This window comes from Plectropomus leopardus, chromosome 6 (genome assembly GCF_026936395.1).
Source record: "Plectropomus leopardus strain MGB_pleo_1.0 chromosome 6, ASM2693639v1, whole genome shotgun sequence".
NCBI lineage: Eukaryota > Metazoa > Chordata > Actinopteri > Perciformes > Serranidae > Plectropomus > Plectropomus leopardus.
The window spans coordinates 12,167,219-12,193,739 of NC_142181.1; the positions used below are offsets into that span (position 1 = coordinate 12,167,219).

Sequence of the window (26,521 nt, forward strand, 5' to 3'; positions counted from 1 at the left end):
CCTGGGGACAAACAAGTCATGAGATCACCAAAACAAATTAGTTGGTTCATTTTTGAAGCGTAAAAATGGCAAGTCTGATCTGATTGTGGCACTGGAGAAAACATCATAGTGGAATCAAAATCAATAGGTTTCTTGCACTTGCATGCACATCAAGTTTCATGCCAGTTTGGCCATTAGTTGATGGTCAAAATAGACAAAGGCAGTAGTATTACCTCTGTGCCGAGACAGCAGTAATTAAATGATCTGTTCTGTTCCCCATTGTCTTTCCAGGCATGTCGGCTTTGTTTGCACGTTTCTTTCACCTTGTTTACATCATGTAGCAGTCTATTTGGAGCGTCCTGACATGGAAGCTGTCAGCATGTCATCCAAATATCAGCTGCCTCTCTGCCACATATTATCATGAAGATGAAAGCTTGGGGATGTGATCTTATCCCTCATAAGCCTGAAAGAAGTGACAACAGCTTGAAGAAAATGCAGTGACACGCACAGAGAAAGAAAGATAATTTTGGGAGATGTTATTTTCTAACAGACAGCAGTAAAAACAATATCTGAAGGAGGGATTAGAGCATCTGTGTTTCTCTGCTTTGAACTGCTGACAGATAAAAAGATGTTTTTGACACCAGCAGTTGCAACAGATTGTGATGGATAATGGAGCCTGGAGTTGTCAGTCTAAATGTTTTTATGGACAGCTTTGATACTTTAGTTTTAAAGGCCCCATACAGTAAACAATACAAAGGTGAATGCTATTTCTAGACTCATCCTCAAGTTATTCCCTAAAAAATACAACATATAGCTTTGAGTTCATATTCATTTATACACTGATTGCTATTATATACAGCACACGTAGACATGCTCATTATACTTGCACATTTATAGTGTAATGTGCTAATGAAGACATTATATTATGCTGGAAAAAGACTTATCATTTTGTCTCATATTATGAATGTGCCAACAGTTCTGGCCTGAGATGGTGTACTGTATGTGGGGATTATGGGAAATGGGGATATCCAATCAGAGTGGTGCACGAGTTGTGCAGTATTTTTAATGGGTTTTTTTGTTTGTTTACAAATCTAGATTCTTACCCTCATTTTCACTTTTTGCATGCAGTTACAGGTCTAGCATTAGGATTATGTGGCATCTCGCAGTGAGGTTGCAGAACTGAGACTTCTCCTGTGTACTTAATGTGTAGGAGGCCACTCTTGATGGTGGACAGAGCCAGTGTTTGATTTGTGTGTTCTTGGCCACTTAAAAACAACATGGCGGACTCTGTGGAAGAGGACCCACTCCAAATTTACTTATTTATAAATGGCTCATGAAAACACAATTATTTTTATTTTAAGGTAATTACAAACTAATGAAAAAATAGTTACTAATGCTATATACCACTGATGTCAGTAGATGACCGTAAATGCTACACACTGGACCTTTAATGCTTAGAACAGTAATCACTGTGCCTAATATTCATCAACTTATTTGTCACTATTGGTGGTTTGTATTTTGTTTATTCAGTTACTAGATGCATTTCATTTAGCTGAGCTAATTCGAAGGTCCTGGTATTGTGCATGCTTATTAACTGTTGTGGCTTACTGGGATAATCGAAGGGATGAGCCATTGTTACTTAAAGTTGTTACACTTGTGTTTTTCCTGCTAAGACACTATGAAAAAGGTATCAGTCTCATTTCCATGTTGATTCATGAAAATAATTATTTTGATCAATCAGTAGTAGTTGTATTTAAACGATTATTATTATTGTTATTATTATTGTTATTATTTTCAACGTTTTGTGTGTATTTCACCCTCAGATGGAGCGCAATGAGACTGTGTGTGCTTATTGCGGTGTAAGCTACCTCATTTTCCACGAGTTCCATCAGCTCCACACCCGACTGGTTCAGCTGCAGGAGGAGCTCCAGAAACTGAGAGAGACCACCCAGAGAGAAAGGGCCCAGCGAGAGGCACTGGAGCTGGGCAGACTGGAGAAGGAGAGGGCATTTCACCTGGAGGTGCAGAGACAAGCAGAAGAGAAAGAGAAAAGCACAAGAGAAGAACTAGAGAAGCGGAACAAAGACAGAGAGAGAACTCTCACAGAGGAGTTTGAACAGAAAAATGAGGAGAAGAGGCAAGAGATGAAAGAAGAGTATCAGAAAATCAGTGAAGAAAAACACAGAGAACTTAGAAGAGAGCTGGGAGCCTTACAGGCGGAGTCACTGAGGAAGCAGAGAGAAAAGCTGGAGAGGAGGGCCGAGGAGAGAGAGAAAGTTCTGCGTGACGCACTTCAAAAGGCCAATAAAAATTTAGACGAGCTGAGAAAATACTTCCAACAGCTGGAGGAGAGGTGAGGTTTGTACGTGTTTGTCTGTGCTTCCCGTCCCTGGTGTGAAATGATCTCTAATGCCAGGCTTCATGTGGGCAATTATCCTGTGAGTCACGCTGTTAACACAAAAACACACTCAGACAAATCAGACATGTATCCCACCAGTTGGTGTGTGTGTATGTGGATCTCTGACACAGAACTTGCTGCATAATTAGATATTCCACTGTCATCCATCATCTAATACTTAGAAAAGGAAAAACAGATATATGAAGCTTGGCAAAATGTCAAAGGAAGTGAGTTTTTTTTTATTATTTTTTTTTTTAGAAAACTTGAACTGATAAAATCCCAAGTAATTCAATTTGCTTTTCACGAAACAAGACGGTTTTACAGTATTTATTAGGTTTATTTCGGGAATTGTTTTGCTCAACAGCAAACACACTCAGGCGCACTGATGTAAACAGGGTCTGACTTACTATGGGAGAAAATAGTACATTTTTTTAATCAAAGAATTGAAAATGTCTTCGTGGCTTTTATTTTGTATAAATGTAACAGAGTTGGCCCACATTGCTGCATTTTGCTTTGGATCTGGGTCCAGAAATGACACATGAGGGGGCAGACTTTGTTAAAGCATCAGGATGTGTGGAGGCGTTAGGCCGACAAAAAATAACCCTGTCAGTTACACAATGAACTAAGGAAGAATATGTTGTGGGTTTCTGCAATTTTATTTTATTTTTTAAAAATTATCTTTTGGGCTTTTTAATGTCTTTATTCGATTGGACAGCGTAAGCTGGGGAGAAAGAAAAATTTATTTTAGCTAGTTTGCAACAATCTACATGCCAGGCTTAAAAACGATTATAATTCACTCCATCTGTGAATTATATAGCCATTTGTTGTAGCCTTGTGGTAGCCCTCATGAAAAATACTTGTAATAGTAGCAGCCTGGGAGCAGTCTTGGATAGCATCAAGTGCAATGCATCCTGGATGTTGTAGGATTTTCACCTAAGGGGCAATAGGTAAGAAACAACTTCAAGAAACAACTTTTTTTTTGGTCTCTTCAGATAATCATATAGTGAAACTGGCTTCAAGACTGCCATCTCTGTACAGTTTGTCCAGTCTAGTCAGTTTCATGTACTCCTGTCTGAGCTAATTAAAGACTCATGAACAGTTAACCTGCCACAGCCAGCCAGCCAGCCAGTGATACCATTAAATAGAGTGGAAATCAAATTTGAAACAGTCTGTGCTCTGTAGATGTCTCAATAACATATTCCCTGTCTGATCCATGAAAAACAAACTATATTTCACACATGATGATTATAGTATTTAAGTTACATATTCAGTATTTATACTGTGTGGTAGGTTTTCAGCCACAAGCCCAAGTTTTGGGAGCAAAGCATATGATTTTTTACATTTTGTTAACATTTTCCATGTTGGTGAAATTGAAAGAAGCAACTGTAAATCATTTTCTATCCCCTCTAATGCATTTTGACTTAGGGCTTTTGGTAACATTAGATATGCATTATGGAGGCTTATAGCAAATTTCAAAAAGCATTTTGCATCCTTATCAATAAATTAAGTAACTAAAGGTTTAAGTTCTTATGTTGAGTGTACTGTGGTGAGCAACAGAGAGCCAGCTGTACCCAGCATATGCCATTCAGCAGTGTACGAGTTAATAAGGGTCCCCTCTCAATACACTTCACAGTGTGTACGTAATGAGTACTAAATATAATAATATAATATATAATATAATAATCCTGTAGATTTTGAGAGCTCACACTTGACGCTGTTCCTCCTCCGCAATACATACACCAACTATGAAGTTGATCAGATTGATGGTTGTTGAGAAAATTGAAGGACCGATATATACATACAAACAGACAGAGACTCCTTTCATATTAATTAGATAACAGTGTGTGACAGACCATTTTATTGGCTGATTGGTCTGATCCATCTCCAACTATTTGGACCTTGATAGAATAGTGGACTGTATCGCATCTGTATATAACAAAGGGACACTTTTTTGAAACTGGCATACAGTCTTTGTTGACAAATTTAAAGTCTCAGATTCTCTGAATTAAAAAGGAAGCGCTTCTTTTATGACTTACATCAACATTATGCAGTCATAAAGGCGGAAAGTAAAATACTGTTTTATCCATCAACAGAGGTCTTAATGGATCAGATTACGGCAGGGCTCTGCAGCATGTTATGGTTTAAAATATTGGGTGCAGCTCTTTGCTTTTCTCTTCATTACTATGTTGTCATTCATTGCTATTTCTCTCCCCACCTACATGTTCTGTACCTCAGCTGAATGCAACAGGTTCAGTCATGTTCTCTGGGGGCTGTACAAAGCTATTCTAGGGAATGTAAGTGTACACCAAAACTAGTCTTATAAATAAGCATTATATCATAGGCCTCTATTCATGTCAGTGAGCTTATTAACGTCAGAGCTTCTTTATGTAGCAAAAGCAAAAGCAAAAGCAAAACATCCAATTTCAAAATGGCATGAAACATATTGTGTATACAGAAAGACACACACACACGCACACACAAGATTCCTGTTGTGTCACTTACATCAGCCTTTAAGTGCTTGTAATCAAATAGCAGGTGACTGTAATGACATCAAAGGCCATGTTAAGTTTTTGGGGAAAATATGGATGAAATGACCACATGCCATGACTCATGAGAATGCTGTGAATAGCCCAAAACATCTAGAGACTGTCCTGTTGAAATGCAAAACAATGACACCAAACTAAGGCCCCAGTCACACAAGTGTGTGCAACCATGCACGCACACCCTCACACACCCCTGGAGCTTCACCTTGTTTTGTATTTGTATAACCCTTAGGTAGGCCTCGTCATAAACTCAGGTTAAGTCAAGTCGCGTCAAGTCAGTTTACTCATACGGCCCAGTATTGCAATCACAATTTGCCTCAAGGGGCTTTTCAATCTGTACAGCAAACAATGCTCACTGTCCTTAGACCCTCGCTATGGATACAGAAAAACTCCCCCCAAATAGCCCTATAACACAGAAAAATGAAAGAAACCTTTGGAGCAACACAAGAGGGATCCTTCTCCTTAGATGGACAGATGTGCAAAAGATATGTGCACAGAATAGATTAACATAAAAAAAAATACTAAAAGATAAACATTGGCCATGCAGAAGATCGTGGTAATCGTATAGAGTGGTGCAGGAATGAGACTTAAAACCCAAAAATGAGTTAGCATTTCAGCACTCCCGGTTCCTTTGTCACAAAGTCAATCGGTTTTTTGAATGGGTTTTTAGTTAGATGCCTGAAATAAGGTCTGTGCTTAACATTAACACAAGCTTGAAAAACTTTCATGTTTTGTTCTACAGTGTAAAATGCATCTGTAAACACCTCACTTTTGAAGCCTTCACGTGTTCAAAAACAGCATTTGCTGGCAAGGAGCTAAATAAGACAACAGAACGTCATCATGCCAAAGACTGCATTACAGCCTTGTTTTGGTTGCAACATTAAAAGTCATGCTACTGTGGTGTAGTTTGTTTATAGCCTAATATTAGCTTTTTACCTTTGCCGTTTGAATTTGAGCTTCAAAAATCTTAAAAGTGTTGTTCATTTGTGAATACTATCTTGCTGACAAAAAATGTACGCTCAGTGTTCCTAAATTCCCAAAATGGAACAAAAAAAGCCTCAGTTTGAAATCATCATTCACTACTCCCTATGTAGTTCTAATTCTCCTGTCTATAAAAGTTGGTGCTCTGCATTTTGGGATTGTCAGCACATGTTGTACATGCCAGGAAAACTACTTTTCTACGTTGTTCCATTGTGGATTATCTGAGGACACTATGTAGTTGCTATATTTTACACACTCAGAATTCAGACACTGAAATCAAAGCCAGGCTTAAATGTCCAGTGTGGATTAGTTCGTGGTGGATATTTTGCTTTAATTTATCAGTGTTCGTGTATGCGTGTATATGCGGACCACAGCCGGTATGCTCATATGGCTTCCTGGGTTTCAGGTTGTCCGTATGTTGTTATGTGTATGGTAGACTGGTGAGCCAATCCACTATCTGCTCGAATGTAAGCTGATTATCCCCCACATACACTGCTGCTTCATTGTGCCAAAAACACAAGCAAACACACACACAAACATGCACTGCAAACAGTTGTGCTCTGGAGCCATGGGGGCAAGCGTGGGTCAGGAGGTCAAAGTTCAGGCAGTGATAATGATGCTGACACACTGATGTGTGAGAGGCCAGCATGGACTGACAGCAGTAGATCCTCTCTCTTGTTCCTTCTTTCTTTCTGTCTGTCTGTCTCTCTTCTTCTCCACCAACAAAGTTCCCTCCTGACAGTTCCCTCCTTTGCAAGCATACCGTCGCTGCATCATGGGCTTAGGGCTGCCTTAGACAGTTGTGATTGGTTTTAAGAAATACAAACAACCTAAAGTTATTTTTCCCCCCTTTATTGCGGAATTATGATGTATTTAGCTTGACCTTTCTCCAGCACTGGCACAGTGCGAGATAGGTTTGGCTGTGCGGGACTACAGTGGCCTGAACCAGGATGGCAACCATTATAAACAAATAAACAAATAACTTAACGGTTCCTTTCAACCTTGACAATGGCAGTGCATAAATATGGTCCCAGTAGTTTTTGCAAAGTGGCATTCCTGAGGGCTATTCTGTTTGCATCAAAACCTTCTGAATAACTGTTGGTCAGCAATAGTTTTGATAAGAAATATTTATGAGTGAGTATACCATGTTGCTTATTCATCACGCTGATCACAATTCTTTTTTTCATTTGAATGTTTTTGTCTCATCAAAATCCAGTCTTCTTTCTTATTTGCCTGTTTATAAAGTAACTTGCTTTTTACTCTCTTTTACTCTCTATCATTCTCTTCTCGTTTTCTCTCGGTCAATCCCTAAACGCTTACACCAGAAAATTGCCAGTACTTTGCTACGATTGTACACCATCACCCACACAGGTGGTAAAAAGCAAAAGAGGGAGCGAGAGAGAAAAGGAGAAAGATAGCATGCGAGTGGGAGTTAATGAGGATGTTCTGAATGGCTGGCTTCACAGCAGGAGTGTGACTGCTGTCATGTGAGATGTGTTTATGATTGACAGCCCTGCTCTCCCTTTTAGAGACAGTCAATGCCATTTTTGTTGGGACATTATGTAATTTACCATAAAAAGATAATACATTTTTTACAGGAATGGATGTTAAAGATTCTAGCCAGCCAGTGTACATGTTTTTTCTGATACTGTTTTTGGACTTGTTCCAGTTTTATAGAGATCCCAATACTGACCTACACCGGCACGCACAGCAACAACAAAACCCACACACATAGGTTTTCCTTCTGTCTACTTATGTCTGAGTGACTGTTTGATCCTGTGTGAGTCTGACAGGATGAGGGAAGTGGTTGTGGTGTGTGTGTGTGTGTGGGTGGGTGTCGTGGGAGAGCCTGACTGGTAGCTCAATAGCAACACACTCCATATAAACCAAACCTGATTAAAAAGTCACCTGTCAGACAGCGTGTGTGTTCGTGACATGAGGGTTTGAGAGAGTGTGTGCACGTGGATGACAGGTGTATAGTAGAAGAAAGCAAGGTGAGAGGGGTAGTAATGTGTAGAGTGCAATTAAATCTGATTTTAAAATATCACCTGCAAGACAAATTTAAACTCAGATGAGCTGGAGATATTTTGATCCACTTAAGCGAAAAGGTGAGAAATAGAGGGAGAAGAGAAATAAACACATTCATATCATATTGGAGTTACCTCATTTACCAGTCTAGTATTTAAGAATACCATTCATGTCAACATCCCAGTAGAAATTTGTCATCCAACTTGATGCCAAAATTTTTCTAAGGCAAGTTGACAAGAATGTCTCACATTCTCCATCAGACTTCACTGTAATAGCAATGCAGTGTAACTGGTAAATGTACATTATTACTTGTCTAATACTGCATACAGCTCATCAACAAATTGTTATATATTCATTGTGTGAATTATACTCTTTCAAAGCAAAATTTGGAAAATGCTACAATGGATAAAATTAAAAATAAAATAAACAAAATAAAAGTGACAAACAAAGCATTAGATGCAGATAATACGAGGATGTAAAAGGTCTAGTGTGTAGGATTTAGGTGACTCTGTGGGCAGAAATAATATTTGATATTTATAACTATTTTTAAGTGTTTATAACCTGAAAATAAGAATCATGTTTTTGTCACCTTAGAATGAGCCATTTTTATCAGAACATAAGGAGCGGTTTCTTTTCCACAAAGGCCACCATGCTGTACTACAGTAACCCAGAATGAACAAATCAAACACTGGCTCGAGACAGGACCATTTGTGTTTTTTTGCATGTTTGCATTGGCCACTGTAGTTCCCCTACACACTTGACTGATGGGAGAAGTTTCGGTTCTGCCACCTCACTGCAAGATGCCACAAAATCCTACACACTGGACCTTTAAGCCTGCCTTTAAAGGCGGTCAGATTTGGGGAATACCTTAGATACTCTGGTTATTTGCTGGTGCATATTTACTGAAAGAAACTTTGCCAATTTTTTTTCTTACTCTTGGTGCAGCATGAAAATGTTTTGTAGAGGATCTTAGAGATCTGGCTGTTTCATATGGTTCATACAAGTCAATATGTAATGTGTTCTACTGTTTTTGTCTTGGCAGCAGCTTCTGAACAAGTTTTTTTGGGGGCGAACCAGGAACAATACCATTACAGTAATCTAACTGACTGGTGATCATGTTTGATGTTTTTCTAGGTCAGCTGTAGAGGTCTCCTTAGGTCAGACTCTGTGACTGCTCCCAGAATCCTGTGCAAAGCAACACCCTGGCTGCACAGAATGTGTTTGAAACGCAATTTGTCGTCAATCTGATGCACATTTTCCAGAACAGATATGCTTTTATTTGAATCAATGCAGGACTGAAGTTGAGGCTGTGCTATGCTGCTCTTGCTACACTAGGATACACCTGTTATTTCAAAGTGTCAGATGCATTTCATCAACATTTCATATCATATGCTTTTCACCTCATTTTTCAAGCTGCTGCTACAGGCTGTGAACATTAATCAGGCTGCCACTCAAAGGTTTTGCCTTCACAGTCAACAAAGGTGATTACAGCACTTACTTGCCTGTAAAATCTAAAAATAAAATCTAATTAAGTTCAGTAAGGTATTTGAAAGGATGACTGGATTTAGTGTAAAATTCTATCGAAACCCAACCATACACTTGGCATTGGTGTATTTCTTGCCATACTAGTTTGAGCCTTTCTAAATGTACCCATTTGGTACGCCTTTTCTGTCTGTTTAAATCAGCTGGGTAATGTCAATGTCAATCAAAACTACCCTTTGGTAATAGACAGTAATAAACAGGCATGGATAGACAGAGCTCATTTAAAAGAAGACAGGTTGAAACATATCATGTAACTTGTGCGCATGCTTATAGCGTTGAGAGAAGTGTCTGGGAATTCAATACGCTCTGTTTGCTTCTCCTTGGCTGGCTGGTCTCAGTCTTGATCCAAACAGTGAGTCTGGGTGGGAGAGTGTTTGTGTCTGTTCCGGACTTAATGTGTGTGTACGCTGTGTATTTGTGTGAGCGTGTGTGTCTGTGCACATGCCTGCATACACTTGTATACACCTGCAATTGATAGGATAGTTAACTCTTGTGCACAAAAATTACACTTGACAGTTATAAAGAATGAATCATAAAAATGTGTGAGAACACTCACACACACACACACACACACACACACACACACACACACACACACACACACACTTGGGGCTGGATTGTAACAGTGATAAGAAGACTGCAGGTGGGAGAGTGGGTGTGAAGTCAAGACAAATGATGGATGACAAATAGAAAGGCATTCATTTGTAACAAGGAAGTATTTTATGGCAAATTAGTTATGTACTCATGTGGTTTTATTTCAATTCCTGGTTTCCACTAGCAACCTCAGAAACAATATACAAATCAGCATACTGTGTGGTTTTGTGTGTGTGTGTGTGTGTGTATGTGTGTGTGTGTGTGTGTGTGTGTGTGTGTGTGTGTGTGTATGAATGTGTTAGGTAATATGTCAAGTTGACTATGTACAGAGTCAAACAGCCCTCAAAATCAGCATATGAGGTATTAGCACAGCTCCAACGTCAAGCTCACATTACCACATCAAACAGACAGACAGACTGACACACACACAGACACACGCACACACACTCACACACTGCTGCATCTGTGTTTTGTGTATTTAAGGGGACCTCTCTCTGGTAGAAGATGACCTCTATCCAGCTCTAGTGGTGGCACAGCTTTACTGCGGGGCTCATGACAACAAGATAAACAGAAAACAATGACATTAATGAGTGTGTGGCCAGAACACACACACACACACACACACACACACACACACACACACACACACACACACACACACAAAATATGACAAAGTTTATTTGGTAATCAACAATAGCATGTTGGAGCAGTAGCATAGCAACCAACACATACAAATGAATCACAGGGAGTTGTGTTGCTTTTCTGAATTAGAATTAGAATTGATAAGCTGGAGGACAAATGCATTTTCATATCCCTGGAGTTAATTCAGTTAGCCATAATATGATATCATCGTTTTTGCTTGTACTCTGCGTTTGCCTGTGCGCTGTTTTGATGATCACAATCATTGTTATGGCATCCCTGACATGGTTACCAGATAACTTCAAAACAAACTACATACAGACAGGTGTCACACTACACACGCAGAACATCTGCAGTAAAGGATTATGTTTAATTGATGAGGCATTGACTAGTTAAATCATGGAGGTTTTCATCATAACATTTAACAACCAGTCTTTGACAAGCCCCAAATGTGTTTTCAGTTTTTTAATTTTTAGAAAGCTGTCTGTACACTGTGTATGAGCCAGTGTGTGTTAATATGTGTGTCTTTGGGTGTCAGTATATCATGTCCTGCCTGTGTTTCTTTTTGGTCAAAGTAAAATGGCTTTTAGCTTTGAATGTCTTGTCATTGTGGGGATTAAAACAGTCTTTTAAGTCACCTATATCGCACACACACACAGTGGGTGAATACATGACACTTTGATACGGGGACGCTTTTATGTCACTTCACACCCCACCACACCCACACACGCACACACAACTACAACATTAACACTGACGTGAAATTATTACTTATCACTTAATAGATCTATATCACATTCAAAAGGACCGCGGGTGTGTTCCTGAATGGGCTTATCGGGCACAGGCGCAGGGGCCCAAAGTGTTAGGCGTCCCCCTGGCTTTTACCTGCAAAAACAAATAAACTCAAAATGACCACAAAAAGAACACAAAGAAAGCAGAACGACCACAAAAAGACACAAAATGACTTACAAAAAAGACACAAAATGACTTACAAAAAAAGACACACAATGAACTCAAAAAGTCACAAAATGATTACAAGGAGACACAAAACTTCCAAAAGAGACATGAAAAGACTACAAAGATATACAAAATGCACTCAGAGAAACAGAATGACTACAAAGAGACATGAAACTACCAAAACAACACAAAATAACATCAGCAAGCCACAGAATGACTACAATAGTACATAGAATGTCTACAAAAAGGGGCAGAAAAACCACAAAGAGACACAAAATACCCCAAAAAAAGAGACACAAAATGACCTCAAAGAGACACAAAATGACCACAATGAGACACAAAATGATGATAGAGACATGAAGTAATAATAAAAAGAAAAGAAGAGATGCAATCCCCCTTAAAGTATTTGTGGCTTGCTCTTATGTAGGAGAGGTGGTGGGGCCTTATGCATATTTGTGCCCAGGGACTCATTGTCTCATAATTTGCCCATGACCCTGACCAATGGCAAAAGACCTGAAAAATTATCTCAAGGTTATTACCAGTGTTATAGCTTCAATGTGTGATCACTGTTGAGAGATGATCTCTTGTGGCTAAACAAGGAATTACATCGCATTTGCTATTTTTGTCTCTTTGTTTTGAAGGCGCCACTGATGATTCCCAATGTGGTAGTGCTTCTAGAAAAATCAGAGCAGATGAAGCAGCAAAATGTTGTTGCACACATTAATACTCACACTAAACTAGTAAGTAGCATAAGCAATAAAACATCACAATTAAACAATTTAAGGCAGTTAAGCAAAGAGGGGCCTTAAAGCTATTATCTTTAGCCGTTATTTTATTTGCATAATTAGATACAAAAAGGGAAAGGATGTTAAGGGCCAGCAACAGTAAAACTGCAATCTCCCTTGAGTTTTAGTCCGTGCTCAAACTAGGACAAACAGTCAGAATGACACAGAACATTTTGTACACAGTTAGAGGCTGAAAATAAACCTACCAGCTTTGTAACGTTGACCTTCAGTCCAAATCTCGGAAAATATGAAGGAGCACAAAACTGGTAAACTCTTTGACACATGCACACCCCAGAAGAGAAAACATTTGGCTCGGTAGGTCACGATAACTCTGTGGCTGGCAGATCAGTGTTGTTGATGTGTGTGCATGACTATGTGTATGTGTGTGGCATGTCTTGTGTGTGTCCGTGTGTGTATGACATGTCCTGATGAGGCAGTTGATTTGGGCTGCTGGTAGGGGGTACTCTAATCTGGCACGCACTCACTGGCACTGCACTACCTAGTTATTCCACTGACAGCCACTGCCCTGGGAACAGGAGCTCAAGCTCACGCACACAAAGCACACACAGATTTGTATACAAAACACACACACACACACACACACACACACACACACACACACACACAAAATTCACACGCACATTCACACAAATACACACACACACACCCCTCTTGAGGCAATGTTCTTTCTGATCTCGCTTTGGGACTGGTGGGGACAGATGGGTGAACAGTGGGAGTCTGGGCTGCCATCACTCGAAAAGCAAAGGCATGCACGCACAAATACACAGATTTCAATCACACACACATACACACAGGATCACAGGCTCAACCTGACTTGGTCAGAAAGTGGCAAACATACAAACAGACAGGCTAAAATGCTCACGGAAAAGTCTTAAAATGCTGTGTCGAACACACACACACACACACACACACACACACACACACACACACACACACTCAAGATTACTAAAAACATGCACACTTGCTCAGACAATTCTCACCCCACACTTCCCTTAACCGTTATGCAATTCTTCTGATGAAGTTTAGCCCACAGATTTTTTTTTCTAACTTTTTAATTTGACCTTTATTTAACCAGGATGTTGGTTTGCATGTAAACATGTGTTTTCTTCATGCCAAAATAGCAGCATAAATATCAAAAACAAAACCAGCATTCATGGAGAAAGAAGCAGAGATAATGATTTAAGCACAACAAATGCATTAAAAAAATAGTACTTGTCAATTTCAGCCCTTAAAATGCTCATGCTCGCACACAAACAAAAAAAAACCCTGCAATTTTGCTCTGTTATCATATATCACAAAACCAAAATGTCACCAACACCGCATGATTGTATTTTACAAGTAAGACTGCCACTCTGTACATTAATGAGCATTTTTGACCTTTGGGATTAATATGTAATAAGGAAGATAATCTAAAGTGAAAGACCCATTTATTAATAATTATAAGCTTTAGCTGTGTCTTCTTTCAGCAATGTCATCACATAACCTACAGAGAACTTCTGGACAATCAAGTGAAAAAGTGGTCATAAATAGCAAATAAGAGCTCTGGGATCTTTAAGCTTAGATTGTCTTTACCATTAGACTGCTTGTGTTTTTAAGTTGCTTAACTAACAATATTTAGATTATAATGGCAGTTAATTCAACTGGCGTGAGAATGGAGTATGTAAGGTGCCACTGCTAAGTGAAATACTTATCACCATATGTACATGTCTGTATGTTGGCTCTGTATGCGTCCTTGACATAACATGTCAACACTCCTGACATTGTTACTTCAACCTAGCAAGCAGGACAAGGCTATCTATGTAACTATATAGACTGCCCACTGTGTATTCAGCAGAACATCAGCTATTTAGAATATTACTTGGCCTCCTACACTAACACACTATGATATGGCTGAAACAACAGCGTAAATTTAGTCTCTTTCTGTTGCTTTGAATTACTCTTTATTTCAGGGTTTTTATACATAGAGATCTGTCGTACTTACAAAACAAATCACGAGCTCCTGCACACACACTCCTGCTTGATATTGGTACTAAATACCTTTAAGGTATCAACAGAAATAAGCTACTACCAAGAAGTATAGAAACGTCAGTTTTTGTACCCAGATCTAGAAAAATATGACCCTCACTGCGAGCACTTTTCAAATTAAGGTGACGTGTGATTGGCTTACCTCTAAAGCACCGCCAATCCATAGAGTGTGTTGTGTGGTTAAGTCGAGCGCAGTGTATTTGACTGAGGTGGCTAATGCTGAGGTGCCACCCAGCATTAGAAAGTATAGCTATATCACATGCCTGTGGCATCTGATAAAAACAAATGCCTGAAGTGGGGGAAGATTATTTCAAATGTAGCACTCTTGGTACTTTATTTTAAGGGTATTGGTACAGGAATTGTCATTTTTTAAACAATGCCTAGCCATCATCAGTATCTTGGAAACATCTCTTAGATGCCTTCAGGTTTGTTATAGATTTTGCCTGTTACATTTCTGTGTTGAGTCAGTAACCATGATATCTGACTTAACTTAATAACTTAATAATTCCTTCACATAGTTTTGCAAATTGGATATATTTGATTAATTGATTGTTGATTTTTTTAACATGTTTTATAAATTTAACATGTAAAAACCAACCAATTCACCAATCTGTTTCTGGCAGAGAGAAACCATGAGGCAAGAGTGATATGGTCTCAGTGAACAGTACTGCTTATGAAAACTAGTACTGGACAGTTTGTAGAAAGGATGTTTCTTTCCATTTGTCTGCAAGCAGTTGTGGCCTACACTCTATTATGAGGAGAATGTTGCAGTTTGTTTTACCAGTTTTTTTCAGTGCACAGATCCCCTAAATGACTTTGCCTCACACTTTTGTCTAAAGTTGTGCCAATAAGCAGAAAACCCCCTCTGGTAGGATCACTGGATCTTATTCAAATTATACACGTGATTAAACTTTGTTGGTCATGATTATTACCTGTCTGGTTTTAGTCTCTATTTGTCTAGTCTGCTTCTTGTAATACTTACCGCTCATTATGTTTGTCTGTCTGACTGTCAGTGCTTATTTTAGGTGTTTTAGGAAAGAACAGGATGCGTTGTCTCTGTTTTCAAAGTGTCCAGGTCACACTGTCTCACACTTTATGTCTCTGGTTTGATTGCTGGAATCTGTGTGTCAGATATGATTTGCTCCTGTCTATATTCAATTAGGTTGAAAGGCCATGCAGAGGAAAGGCTGTTGCAAACCAAACTGGTATTTTGTATGAATTTTTTAAATTGATCATCTGATAAAAGTTGTCACGTACAGAGACCTTGACCTGTAAGTCTGATACCTTAAATTCCTTAAATTCATTGCAAAAATTTGAGCAGTGCTGGTCAGGCACTTCTCAGCTGTGGCATGCTAATTTCTTTCCGCGTGCCACGCATGGTTGTCAGCAGAAATAGTCAGTGAAAATGGCGTTTTGATAATTATATTGACTCTATGCCACCTATTACCTCAGTTTAATAATCTCTCTGCCACAGAGATTAGGAAATACAAAGCTGTCTGTTTTACTCAACCTTTCCTGCTTCTCTTTCAAAATAAAAGCCCTCTGACAGCGTCTGTTGACAGAGTCCCATCAGTTGTTCACACAAGGCATTTTATTTTGAAATATTTGCAGGACCATGTTGTTGACGAAGAAGGAGCTGCACGTCTTGATAAATGTGCGAAATTTGTGCTTATGAATGTGACAATACAGAATTCGGAGCAGCAGGCAGCCCTGCAGAAGCATCGCAGCCATGTTGCGGACAGTGTGAACACCATAAGCATGAATCAGCTGCAGTGCATGCAAAGTGAATTGGGCCGACGTAGCACGCGTCGCAAGGAAACTCAAGTGAATGGACCGGCCCCGTGGATCTGCCTTATTATTCGATACCTGATTCAGCTGTTTTGTCAATATTGGGACCGATGTCCAATCTTTATGTCGGATCGGTGCATTCCTAGTCTTGATACTAACTTGTGGACGCATTACCACCAACAACTGGACTGGGGTGGTGCAGTAGAACATAGTGAATTACAGGATACTCCTACCTCAGAACACAGCTCCGATAAGTGTAGGTTAAGTGTCCTTTGTCTTGGCATTTTTTAGATGTGGACTACTTTTGCAACTCATGAATATGCACTTGAGTGCTCAACACTGCAAGTGTGGCTAATGGGTATAAGGACGGACCCTAACTGTAATCATGTCTGTACCTTCAAGCCACTTTGAGCATAATCCATTTACTTTCTTCTTTCTTTTAAATCTATTTTGCACTTCAATCCTATTAAATTTTTGCTTTCATGCTTTGCTGACTTTGCCCATATTCAAATAATAATATATTATGTATTGAATTATCTGAAACCAAGAGGAGCATAGGGGAGCCCATCTCTTTATATCAATTACCTCTGAGGAACGTTTTAATTTTTCATCTCATTCCATTTCATCACGATCATCCTCTGCCCTCCATCATTAAAGTTTCATCATCTATAAGCTCATCTTACCCCATGGGAGTACAGTGGCATTACGTTAGGCTTAGGCTCTCTAATGAGTGAATATTGCTCACGGCTCCTCACCCTCATTCTTCCACTCTCCTCTTCTTCCTCAACAGGCTGGCAAAAGCGGCTTCCACGAAGGAGGACGCAGAGCAGTTACTCGGAAAAGAGAGGCAGAAAGGGGAAATTCTCAGGTAAGAAAACAGCCAAAGAGAGAAGAAACAAAGTCAGATACAGTGGAGATAGCTTTACGTGATAACAGGTTAGTAAAGTCGAAGCAGAATGGTGATGAAACACAAAAACAGGAAGTATTGGTCTGCATCACCCGTATTGGCTGTTGGCTCTTTGACCAGATGCATGACAGGAAGGCCAGGGCAGATGGGAAACAACTGTGTGAGATGATAGAGGGGAAAACAATAAAAGAGGGAATGGAAAAAACAGAGGAGAGAAAGTTTATTCATCTGACCCACTGGGTATTTCTTGGAAAGGAAGATAGAATGAGAGACTGAAAAAGATGTGACAGGACCAGAGCAGAGGAGAGAGGTGGAGGTGAAGCAAGTGGGAGGAAGAGAGAAGATGAGACGTCGTGGGGTAAAAAAAAGTTTTGTTTTTTAATCAGCCTGCTGACACTGAAAGCTGCTAAATGAGTAAACCATTGGGTGAGCAAATGCATGAAGTCTCTTTCTCTCTCTCTCTCTCTCTCTCTCTCTCTCTGTTTTTCACTATCTTAGCCTTATCACCGTTGACAGATCTGGCTCATATCTGTTCCTCCATTTGGTGCTGTCAGCCTTATGATTTATGTCATCTGACATTATAAAACTGGCTCTCGTGACAAGCAGTGCCCGTGCTCTCCTCCTCTCCGCACGCACTCTCTCTCTCTCTCACAGACACAAACACACACACACCCAGGCACCACGGTGAAGCTCAAATTCCCCCCTCTCATTCCGTCTTGTCTTTGACTGCGTTCATTTTTGATCACCTTGAGCCACAAGCCCTGAATAAGAAAAACACCAACCACGCAACAACAACCAGTCACGTCACATTGCACGCAAGACCCAGCCCTGACCATGACACTGGTCTGTGAGCGTACAGCCTTGTGTGTAACTGCATATGTGCTCCTCCGCCTGTAATACATCCATTTGCCTCTATGTGTGTGTCTGTACGCGCCCACCTGTGTGTGTGCAAGAAAATAGGAAACTGTTCAGCGTGCTCACGCCCACATGTTCCTTTAAAAGTGTTCTTGGAATAACAGAATGTTCTATTCCAGTGCTCTACTTTCCACGTCCACGCTTTGCATGGGTTTGTGACTTGAATAAGCGTGAGTGTGCACATATATGTGTGTGTGTGACTTTGTGCGCTGAGCTAGTGATCTTTTATGTTGCTCAAAGTGCTTTTCGTCCGAACATATTTCTTTGAGAGTGAAAGAGATAGAAGAAAGAGAGAGGGAAAGGGAGAGTGCTGTAAAACATAGCTGTGCCCTTTTTTAAGGACATGATGGTTACATGAGTCCTCAGTTCCCCTCTGTCGCTGACATGCACCTGTTATATTCATTTTATGACCTGCCTTCCTTTACTCTCTATTCTCTTTCTATCTTTCATTCATTCCCCACATCTGTGGAAGTTTATAAATTAGTCTGCAAGTTTTTAAAGCATTCAAACACAAACTTTTTTAAGAGCAGGATTCAATTTATACAAAACTGAATTGTGTAACTAAATTTTAACATTTTTCAAATTATTTTTCAAAATAATTATTAAATACTAATACTTTAAATAAATGAATAGCTGCTCAATCCCACTTAAACAATCTGTGCCCCTATGCCTCTCCACGTTGACTTGCAGACTTGAATTGTGCTTGTATTTGTTCTGTACTCACTCAGTTCTTGTTTTGTCTACATACTTCCATATATAAAAGTTATTTGAGGTCAGTAATTGTTTAACTGAAACTGTGCAATCGTGTCTGGTATTTGACTTTAAGTTTTGACATGCAGCTTACTGTGAATTCAGTATTTACAGTAACAACTTGACAAAGCTATTGACAAGAAACAAGCAGCTGAAGTTTTAAAACCTCTCAATCTATCCAGGGAGTTTTGTGGCAGGACGTACAGTGTGTGCTTTTTCAGAAATGCTCTGCTTTGAAAGCCCACTTTTACACATATTCACACCAGGGAGCAGCAACCAAAGTCTTCTGCTCTTACACAATGACCTTGTTTACATGCATAAAAATATTCTTTTTTTTGTTTGCTTTTTTTCTGAAAAAGAGAATACTCTTACTAAGCTGTTAACCTGGCTTATGAAAAAAGATATTCAATCAATATTCCTATTTATATGCAGCCCTGCATACTCCATGATTGTGCCCTAACATGTCATTTATTTTGTGAAAAAATTTTTTCTAAATTTTCCACCGGTGGTGGATGTGTTCGATTGTGCAAACACAGCCTCCTTCTTTTATCCCTTCACCTTGAAAAGGTTGGCATTGTGATATTTGCTCATATCCAAAAACCTCTAGATATTAAAGTCTCTCATAATATGTAAAAGTAGGTGTCTTTCTCCTTCCGACCAGAAATGTGGGCTTTTCTTTTGGGCACGCATTTCTTCCTCAGCCTTGCAAACTTTTGACTAGGTGGTTTGTGTACAATGCATCCATGACATCACACAGAGCTGACCATTAACATGCAAGAGGCCATGTGTTAAAAAGAGCTGTAAGAAATCAAACTGATACACATATTCTGAATGCACTTAATGCATGTCCAATGAATGCTTCTGAATCCCGAAAACTACTGGCTGAACTCTAAAATGCTTAATTAATAAAAGGCCTGATTTGGAATATCCAAATGGAATATGCTGTTAACATGACCGTATAAAATTCAGAATAATGCCATATATGGAATAATTGTGAAATAGCAGTATGTAGTGTTGAAATGTAGTGTGTTTGTAAATTTTATTTTTTTGTTTAGAATTAACCTTTATTTAACCAGCAATAGAATAGAAGAATATTTGTATTGTCATTGTACATGTACAACGACAATGGATGTGCAATTGAGATTAAAAAATATTTCATTATCAAGAGAGTCATGGCCAAGAGAGCGGAATGACCAATTTCACATTAAAAAAACAACAAACTAAAAACACAACAGCAAAATGTTAAAAACAAACAACATGATGATTTTTACCAACAAAAACAGAAGACTTAAAACAATCAGCCAATTTACAACAACAAAAAAACCCTAAAATGAGCAGCGCTCAGTAGCCAGACAAGTGCACTCAGTCAAGAATTCCATAATCCTGTTTTTAAAATCCCCCAGGCTTAAAATAGAGTGTAGTTTAAGGTGACTAGCTGACACCAAGATGAAGGGCAAAAACTTAAAAAGCACTTTCACCATAGGCAGTGTATAAGTTGTCCGTGTGACCGAAGGTTGCGACCAATGACAGTTTTAGGAATCCGTAGAGAACATAAATAAGGAGGCAGCTCATGTAAAATGGCCTTAAACAGAAAAATGTACCAATGTGCCATTCTACAGTTGTAAAGACAAGAGAAACTCACTTCCTTGTACAAATAGCAATGATGTGTGCAGAAACCTGAATGAAGACTGACTGATAACCCCCTCCTGGAGAATGTGGGGATTTAGAGTCATAGTGAAAGTGTTTTTTTTAAGGAGAAAAAGAGTGGTCACCAGTTTGAATTTGTAACACAGTCTTTCCACACCTTTAATGGTTGATGTTGTCTTACTCACACACTTGTCACTTTAACAGCGCTTGTTAACAGCTACCTAGGTAGCTATTAAGACGAATGTCTCAATGTTTATGTGACAGCTCCCATTAGATGTTTGGACATTTTAGCCATCTGTGGCCTAGCAATGAAGAACTGTCAATAGACTAACACAAAATAATGAAATGTTCTGTGTTTCTGTGTGTTAGAGGAGTGTGTGCACATCAGCAGCAGGCCCTGCGAGCATCTCTTTCCATGCTGCGATCCTCTGGCAGTGAGCTCACAGATATACGGGGTTTCCTCAGCCAGCTGATGGGGGCCTGGCAGCACTTCAGGTCGCAGATACTGCAGCACAGCACACAGGTGTTCTCAGGTAACACACATACATATCAAACACACACACGTACACACACTTGAGCTTCACATTTTAAGCAAGTATAACAGAAAGAGAAACAGAGACTTTGATGTATGAGGGTAGGTTATAGGACAGCAAGGCAAAGAGTGTGTATTAAAACACAGCTGGTGCAGAGATGAAATAGAAATGTTGGAAAAAGGGAGGCAAAGAGAGTTAACCAAATCATCTCTCAGCAAGAGTAAATATTCCCTATACTGCAGTGTGGACTCCTTTAGATCTGAGGGCTGAACCCACAATGGATGACTATAATGTGTGTGCATTAATGTGTGTTTACAGTGGCTACACAAACTCTCGTAACTTTTACAGAGAATTTAGGAAGGAAGGAATGTGTGTGTGTTCACGTGTATATGTGCGTCAGTGCTTTAAACTGAGAAACTTTTACTATAAATTTTAAAGGGACTGCAAGCGAAATGAGTAGACCTGCAGGCTGTGTGTGCGTGTGAGTGTGTGTGTGTTCATTGTTGACAGTAAATACTCAAAGGAGAGCTAACCTCCGGCTCACCTCATGGGTGGGTCTTTTTCTCTCCGCTGCACGTTCCAAACAGCTGCCGTGTGTGTGTGTGTGTGTGTGTGTGTGTGTGTGTGTGTGTGTGTGTGTGTGTGTGTGTGTGTGTGTGTGTGTGTGTGTGTGAGAGAGAGAGAGAGAGAGAGAGAGAGAGGGAGAATGTGATAGAGGAAGAGGAAGAAAAAGAAAGCCGTCTGCTGTTTGTATTAATGTCGTGTGAGTATGTGTTTGTTCAGTGACGTGAGCATTAAAGGCAGCTGCTGCACGAACCAACACGTGCAATAAAATACACACCCAGGAATGTGCACGCACACACATGCATATAAACACACGTGCACACAATACGAATCTTCAAAGAAACTTATGTTTTCTCCCACACAAAGGTACACATTCAGACACACACTCAGAAACATAACTTAGGGGTTATATCATGCTTTATCTTGTATGCTGCTCTTTGGCCTCCTTTAAGTCCCCAAAACAACTATTTGTAGCACAGACAAACAAAACGCAGATTAGATTATGATGCTGATGATGTAAATAATACTAAACTCTACCACTTTATTTCCAAGGTAAAATAAAAATATTGTTTTGTGGGAACTAGACTATTAAAATACATCAGTCTACATTTTAATTGCTTTGTTGCCTAAACTTAATAATGTTATATTTTAACACAGTTACATTTGATGGTCATTTCCTGCCTTTTATCAACATATGTATATATTGTGTCTAATTTAATTACAGCATTTCAACATCATATGGTTCCCAGATGTGTATCGGATCATTTCAAAGACCAAAGTCCAACAGCCACCATATGTTTTGTTGTGTTGTGATTCGTTTACTTTTCTCCCTGTTGTTTATAGGTCATGATACCACAAAGCAGGTCTTTGTAATAATGAAACCGACGAGATAGAGCACATTACTTTAGTGGGGCAGGACAGCGCAGCGTAAAACAGGACCTTTGGGACCCAGAACTAAACACAGAAATTAACAGAACTTAAAGGGCTCAGCTCAGGACATAACAGGCAGCTGCAATAAATGTATTAATCAATATGTCAATCAAGTATTTATTTACTTTTATTGCTGATTAATCATTCGACCCATAACGTGTCAGAATACAGCAGTAAATGGTCATCATAATTTTTCTAAAGCCCAGGCTGATTATGCTTGTTTCGTCTGACTAAAACAAGCAAAACTAGCCAATTCTCCCACGAGACAAAAGAAAAGAAAAGAAAAAATTAACAATAAAGTGATTATCCAAATAGCTGGAAATTAATTTGTCTAATTGATTGTACAGCTTCTTGTTTTTAGACTTGTATCATTCTATTTGAATAAGTAATTTAAAACTGGACGTGGAAATGGCCAGAACATGTGAAAACCTTTGGGCCTCCTTGGACTGAGTTACAGACCTCTACAAAGCACCAACACCTCAGCCAGTCACCTGCACATGACTCCAAACTGATATGGGCGTTAGCTGGCAATTAAACTGTGCTACCTGTCTATCAACGTTCTGTGGTTAGCACTGAACAGCAGAAGAAAGGAGAAGGAAAGGCGGGGGGCAGACGGGGAGAAACATAAGGAGGTTGCTTAATGTGAACAGATGAATGTGGTTTATGGTTAGGTGGAGAAGAAGAGGGAGAAAACAAGAGAATGACCTCAAGGGATGTGGAATTTTTTAGAGAACAAGACAAAGACAAGCACTGAGCGCAGACGGAGATGAAAACATAATTGATCTCTGTTCATTTTGTGCAGATGTCAGCAGCTGACTTGTACAACTTGATTTGAAGGTGATTGACGGAGAGTTTTGAGAGTGTGGGAGTTTTCATTAAACACTCTGGATGAGAGGATCGAGGGTTGACAGGGAAATCAAGCTGAAAGGCTGTGACTAAGTGTGACTAAGTTTGTATAAATGTGTGTATGTGTATGTATGTATGTATGTGTGTAGGTGTGTGTGTGTGTGTGCATGTAGGGATGTGTGTGTGTGTGTGTGTGTGACCGATCCCTGAACCGCAGCCATCTGCCAACACCCTGGGCTATCCTTAGACTATATGGTATCTAGTTCCCTGGAAGCCAGCTTTGTATATATGTGTGTGTGTGTGTGTGTGTGTGTGTGTGTGTGTGTGTGTGTGTGTGTGTGTGTGTGTGTGTGTTGGTAGTGGCAGCAGCAATATAAAAACCTCATCTGTGTTCTCACACAACTCAGCAAAGAGTTTTCCTTTCCATCCCCTCCCTTTCTGTCTGTCTGTCTCTGTGTTATACTGTCTGTTAGCCCAGCAGTATGACTAGGTCAAACTATATATACTGTTGTTATTACATAAATGTAAATGTAAATTCCTTGTGCTGCTTTCAGACGCCTTTCACAAGTATTTAAACCTTTAAAACCTGAGCAAATTACAGCAAAAATACAGGGAAAAGGCAATGAGTAACTTGATAATACCTGTTTCACAAGTGGCAAGAAATTTGTAGATTTAGAAAATTATTTTCAAAAAGCCTGGGAAAAATGTCAAAGGAAAAACTATATTTATAATGAACAGAATTATATATTTAAAAATATGTTACAAAATTATTCTAACTTTTTAACTCACTTTTTTTCAGGTTATTTGCAGGTTTTTTTTGTCCCTTCTTTCTTTCTTTTGAATTAATTTTCAGGTCATTTTCTTGTATTACTATTTTTTGGTCATGTCTTCTTGTGTTGCTTATTAACTTCTTCCCATGTTTTGAACGAAATCATGCGGAGTTATTCAGATTTCAAAGAGCTAAGTTAAATAGGGTTGATTTAGGAAAAGAATGACTCAGTTATAGCATTGTTATAATAAAACCTGAAATTATTAATACTTTTCTGTGGTAATTTGGCACTACTCTTTAAATTTGTGGGAGGACAGAATTTCGCAGCATTCTAGTGGTAACAGCTACACCCCGCCTGCTCTCTGCAATCTGGCTCTTACATGACATTTTTCCATGCTGCTGAGGTTTGGATGTTGGTATATATAACTAGGCAGACACCCAAATTTTTTTGTGGTATCTAAAGTCACCTAAAAATTTGACATTATAGACTCTCGTAAGAATTCCAAGGTGTAAATCTTGCTGTGATAATAGGTAACTGTAACGATAGCTGTAATTTATAGGAGCCTGTAGTGTCCCAGGGGCCTTGTAGATCCCTGATACAATGCAGATTCCAGCATAACTGAAGGCCAGGGAGAATGTGTGACCATTTTTTGTAAATTTCAAAATTATTTAATGTTGAATAATCTATGTTACTGTAGAACACAGTAAATTGTGTGGAAATCTCATTCATCGTTTAAGTGGTACTGTGCATATCCTTTGTTTAATCTGCTTACTGAAATATCTCATCCAAGTGAGGTTTCACTTCACCAGTAACACTAGAAATCTTTCTTTTTTTAAACATGTAATCAATCCAACAAAAACTGTAAGTTTAGCCTGTTTGTCTCACTGTTTATGCAATACAGAGATATTTTCTCGGTAGGTTTCCTCTTGATTTTTAAGTAATCTTTTGGATTACTCATACATCTTTGAACTGGATCAAATAGTGTACGGTATTGTTTGGCACTTATTAATGTAGATGTAGATTTTGCCTTGTTTGGATCCATGTATTGTGTCTTGTACTCAGGGCTGTGTTTCTGTTTTTCTGTTATGTTTTCTTTGTTTATGTCTTTTTTTGTATCATGATATTAATGCATCCTGCTGTTACTCATTTCGCTGAATTCTGCTGTTAGTATTTCTTGGTCTTCTGAGTGCGAAGTTTAGCTGCCTTATAGCTTGCTAACAGTTATTGATAACTGTCTGAGTATCTTATGGCTTGATTCATTATATCTGTTGGATTCTTTTTTTTTTTTGATTGGTACAGACTTCTAGAGCCACCAAACTTTCCAGACTCTGTCCTGTTTCATTACTATGTTAATGCATAGAAACCTGGTGTTATTTATGTTAATTGTGCTGGTAATTTGCCACATTATCTGAAGTTATAAGATATTCTCTGCACTTTAAACCTTGCCTTGTCTTAACAGTGTTTGAGTTACTCAGAAAGGATTGTCACAAGCATTCATGAACATGTTAAAGGGGAGGAATATATTAGGAGTTGTATTACTTGTTGTCAAAATGACAGTGATGGTAGTCATTCGTGATGTACTGTGATTTCAGTAAATAAACATGTATTTCAACTGCAGCATTGCAAACAACCTGCCCAGAAATGACACTGTAAAACTGTTACAGTACCTTGGTGGCCAGCTGCCAGTAAGTTGCTGTAGTATTTGCAGCCACCGTGTTATACTGTGTGTGTCTGTGTGTAAGTACTGTGACACATAATGGCAGAACCATAGAGAAAGCCAGACAGGCATGGTTTGTGGTCATTGCAAAGTCTTTCTGCTCCATCAAGTATTTATACAACTAGATCTGTTTGGATGTGTTTGTCACTGTGTGTATTACTGAGTGTTTCTGTGTGTGTTTTTGTGCAGCTTGTGTGTCCCTCTGCAAGTGGTTCTTCGTACATGAATTCGTGTGTGTTCTGTATTATTGTGTGAGCCTGTGTGAATTTCAGCCTGACTATGAATGAGTGTGTTGCTTTACCCTGGTGGACCCTGTCATGTCACAGTGACCAGAAAGCAATTATCGGTGTATTGCCGCTCTGAAAAAGACCTCCTACACTCCTCTCTTCCTGCAGAGAGAGAGAGAGAGAGAGAGAGAGAGAGAGAGAGAGAGAGAGGCAAGAGAGAAATAAGAAAACAGAGCCACAGGAAGAGAGGAAGAGAAGGGAAAAGATTAAGAAAGCCTGAGAGCAGAGAGACACTGAAGAGAAGGCTGAAGGAGGGAAAGCATCGAGAGAGAGTGAGGAAAACAAAAGTCTTTGAGGAGGAGAATGTCAGGCTGACATTGCTGCATCAGTTTGAGAGCTGTCCAGAGACGCAGACAATGTGCCCTGCCCCACCAC

General features: G+C 39.3%; 1 protein-coding gene across 2 annotated transcripts in view; it reads left to right on the plus strand.

The window, feature by feature from the left end:
* lekr1 (Leucine-, glutamate- and lysine-rich protein 1) overlaps window positions 1-26,521 on the plus strand; it is a 90,649-nt gene that overhangs the window by 22,733 nt on the left and 41,395 nt on the right. For both annotated transcript variants that reach the window (XM_088078777.1, XM_088078778.1), the window contains exons 3-5: window positions 1,803-2,332; window positions 17,071-17,148; window positions 20,869-21,032. In XM_088078777.1, coding sequence (XP_087934903.1) covers window positions 1,803-2,332; window positions 17,071-17,148; window positions 20,869-21,032 — 772 coding nt within the window. The remainder of the gene's footprint in view (window positions 1-1,802; window positions 2,333-17,070; window positions 17,149-20,868; window positions 21,033-26,521) is intronic.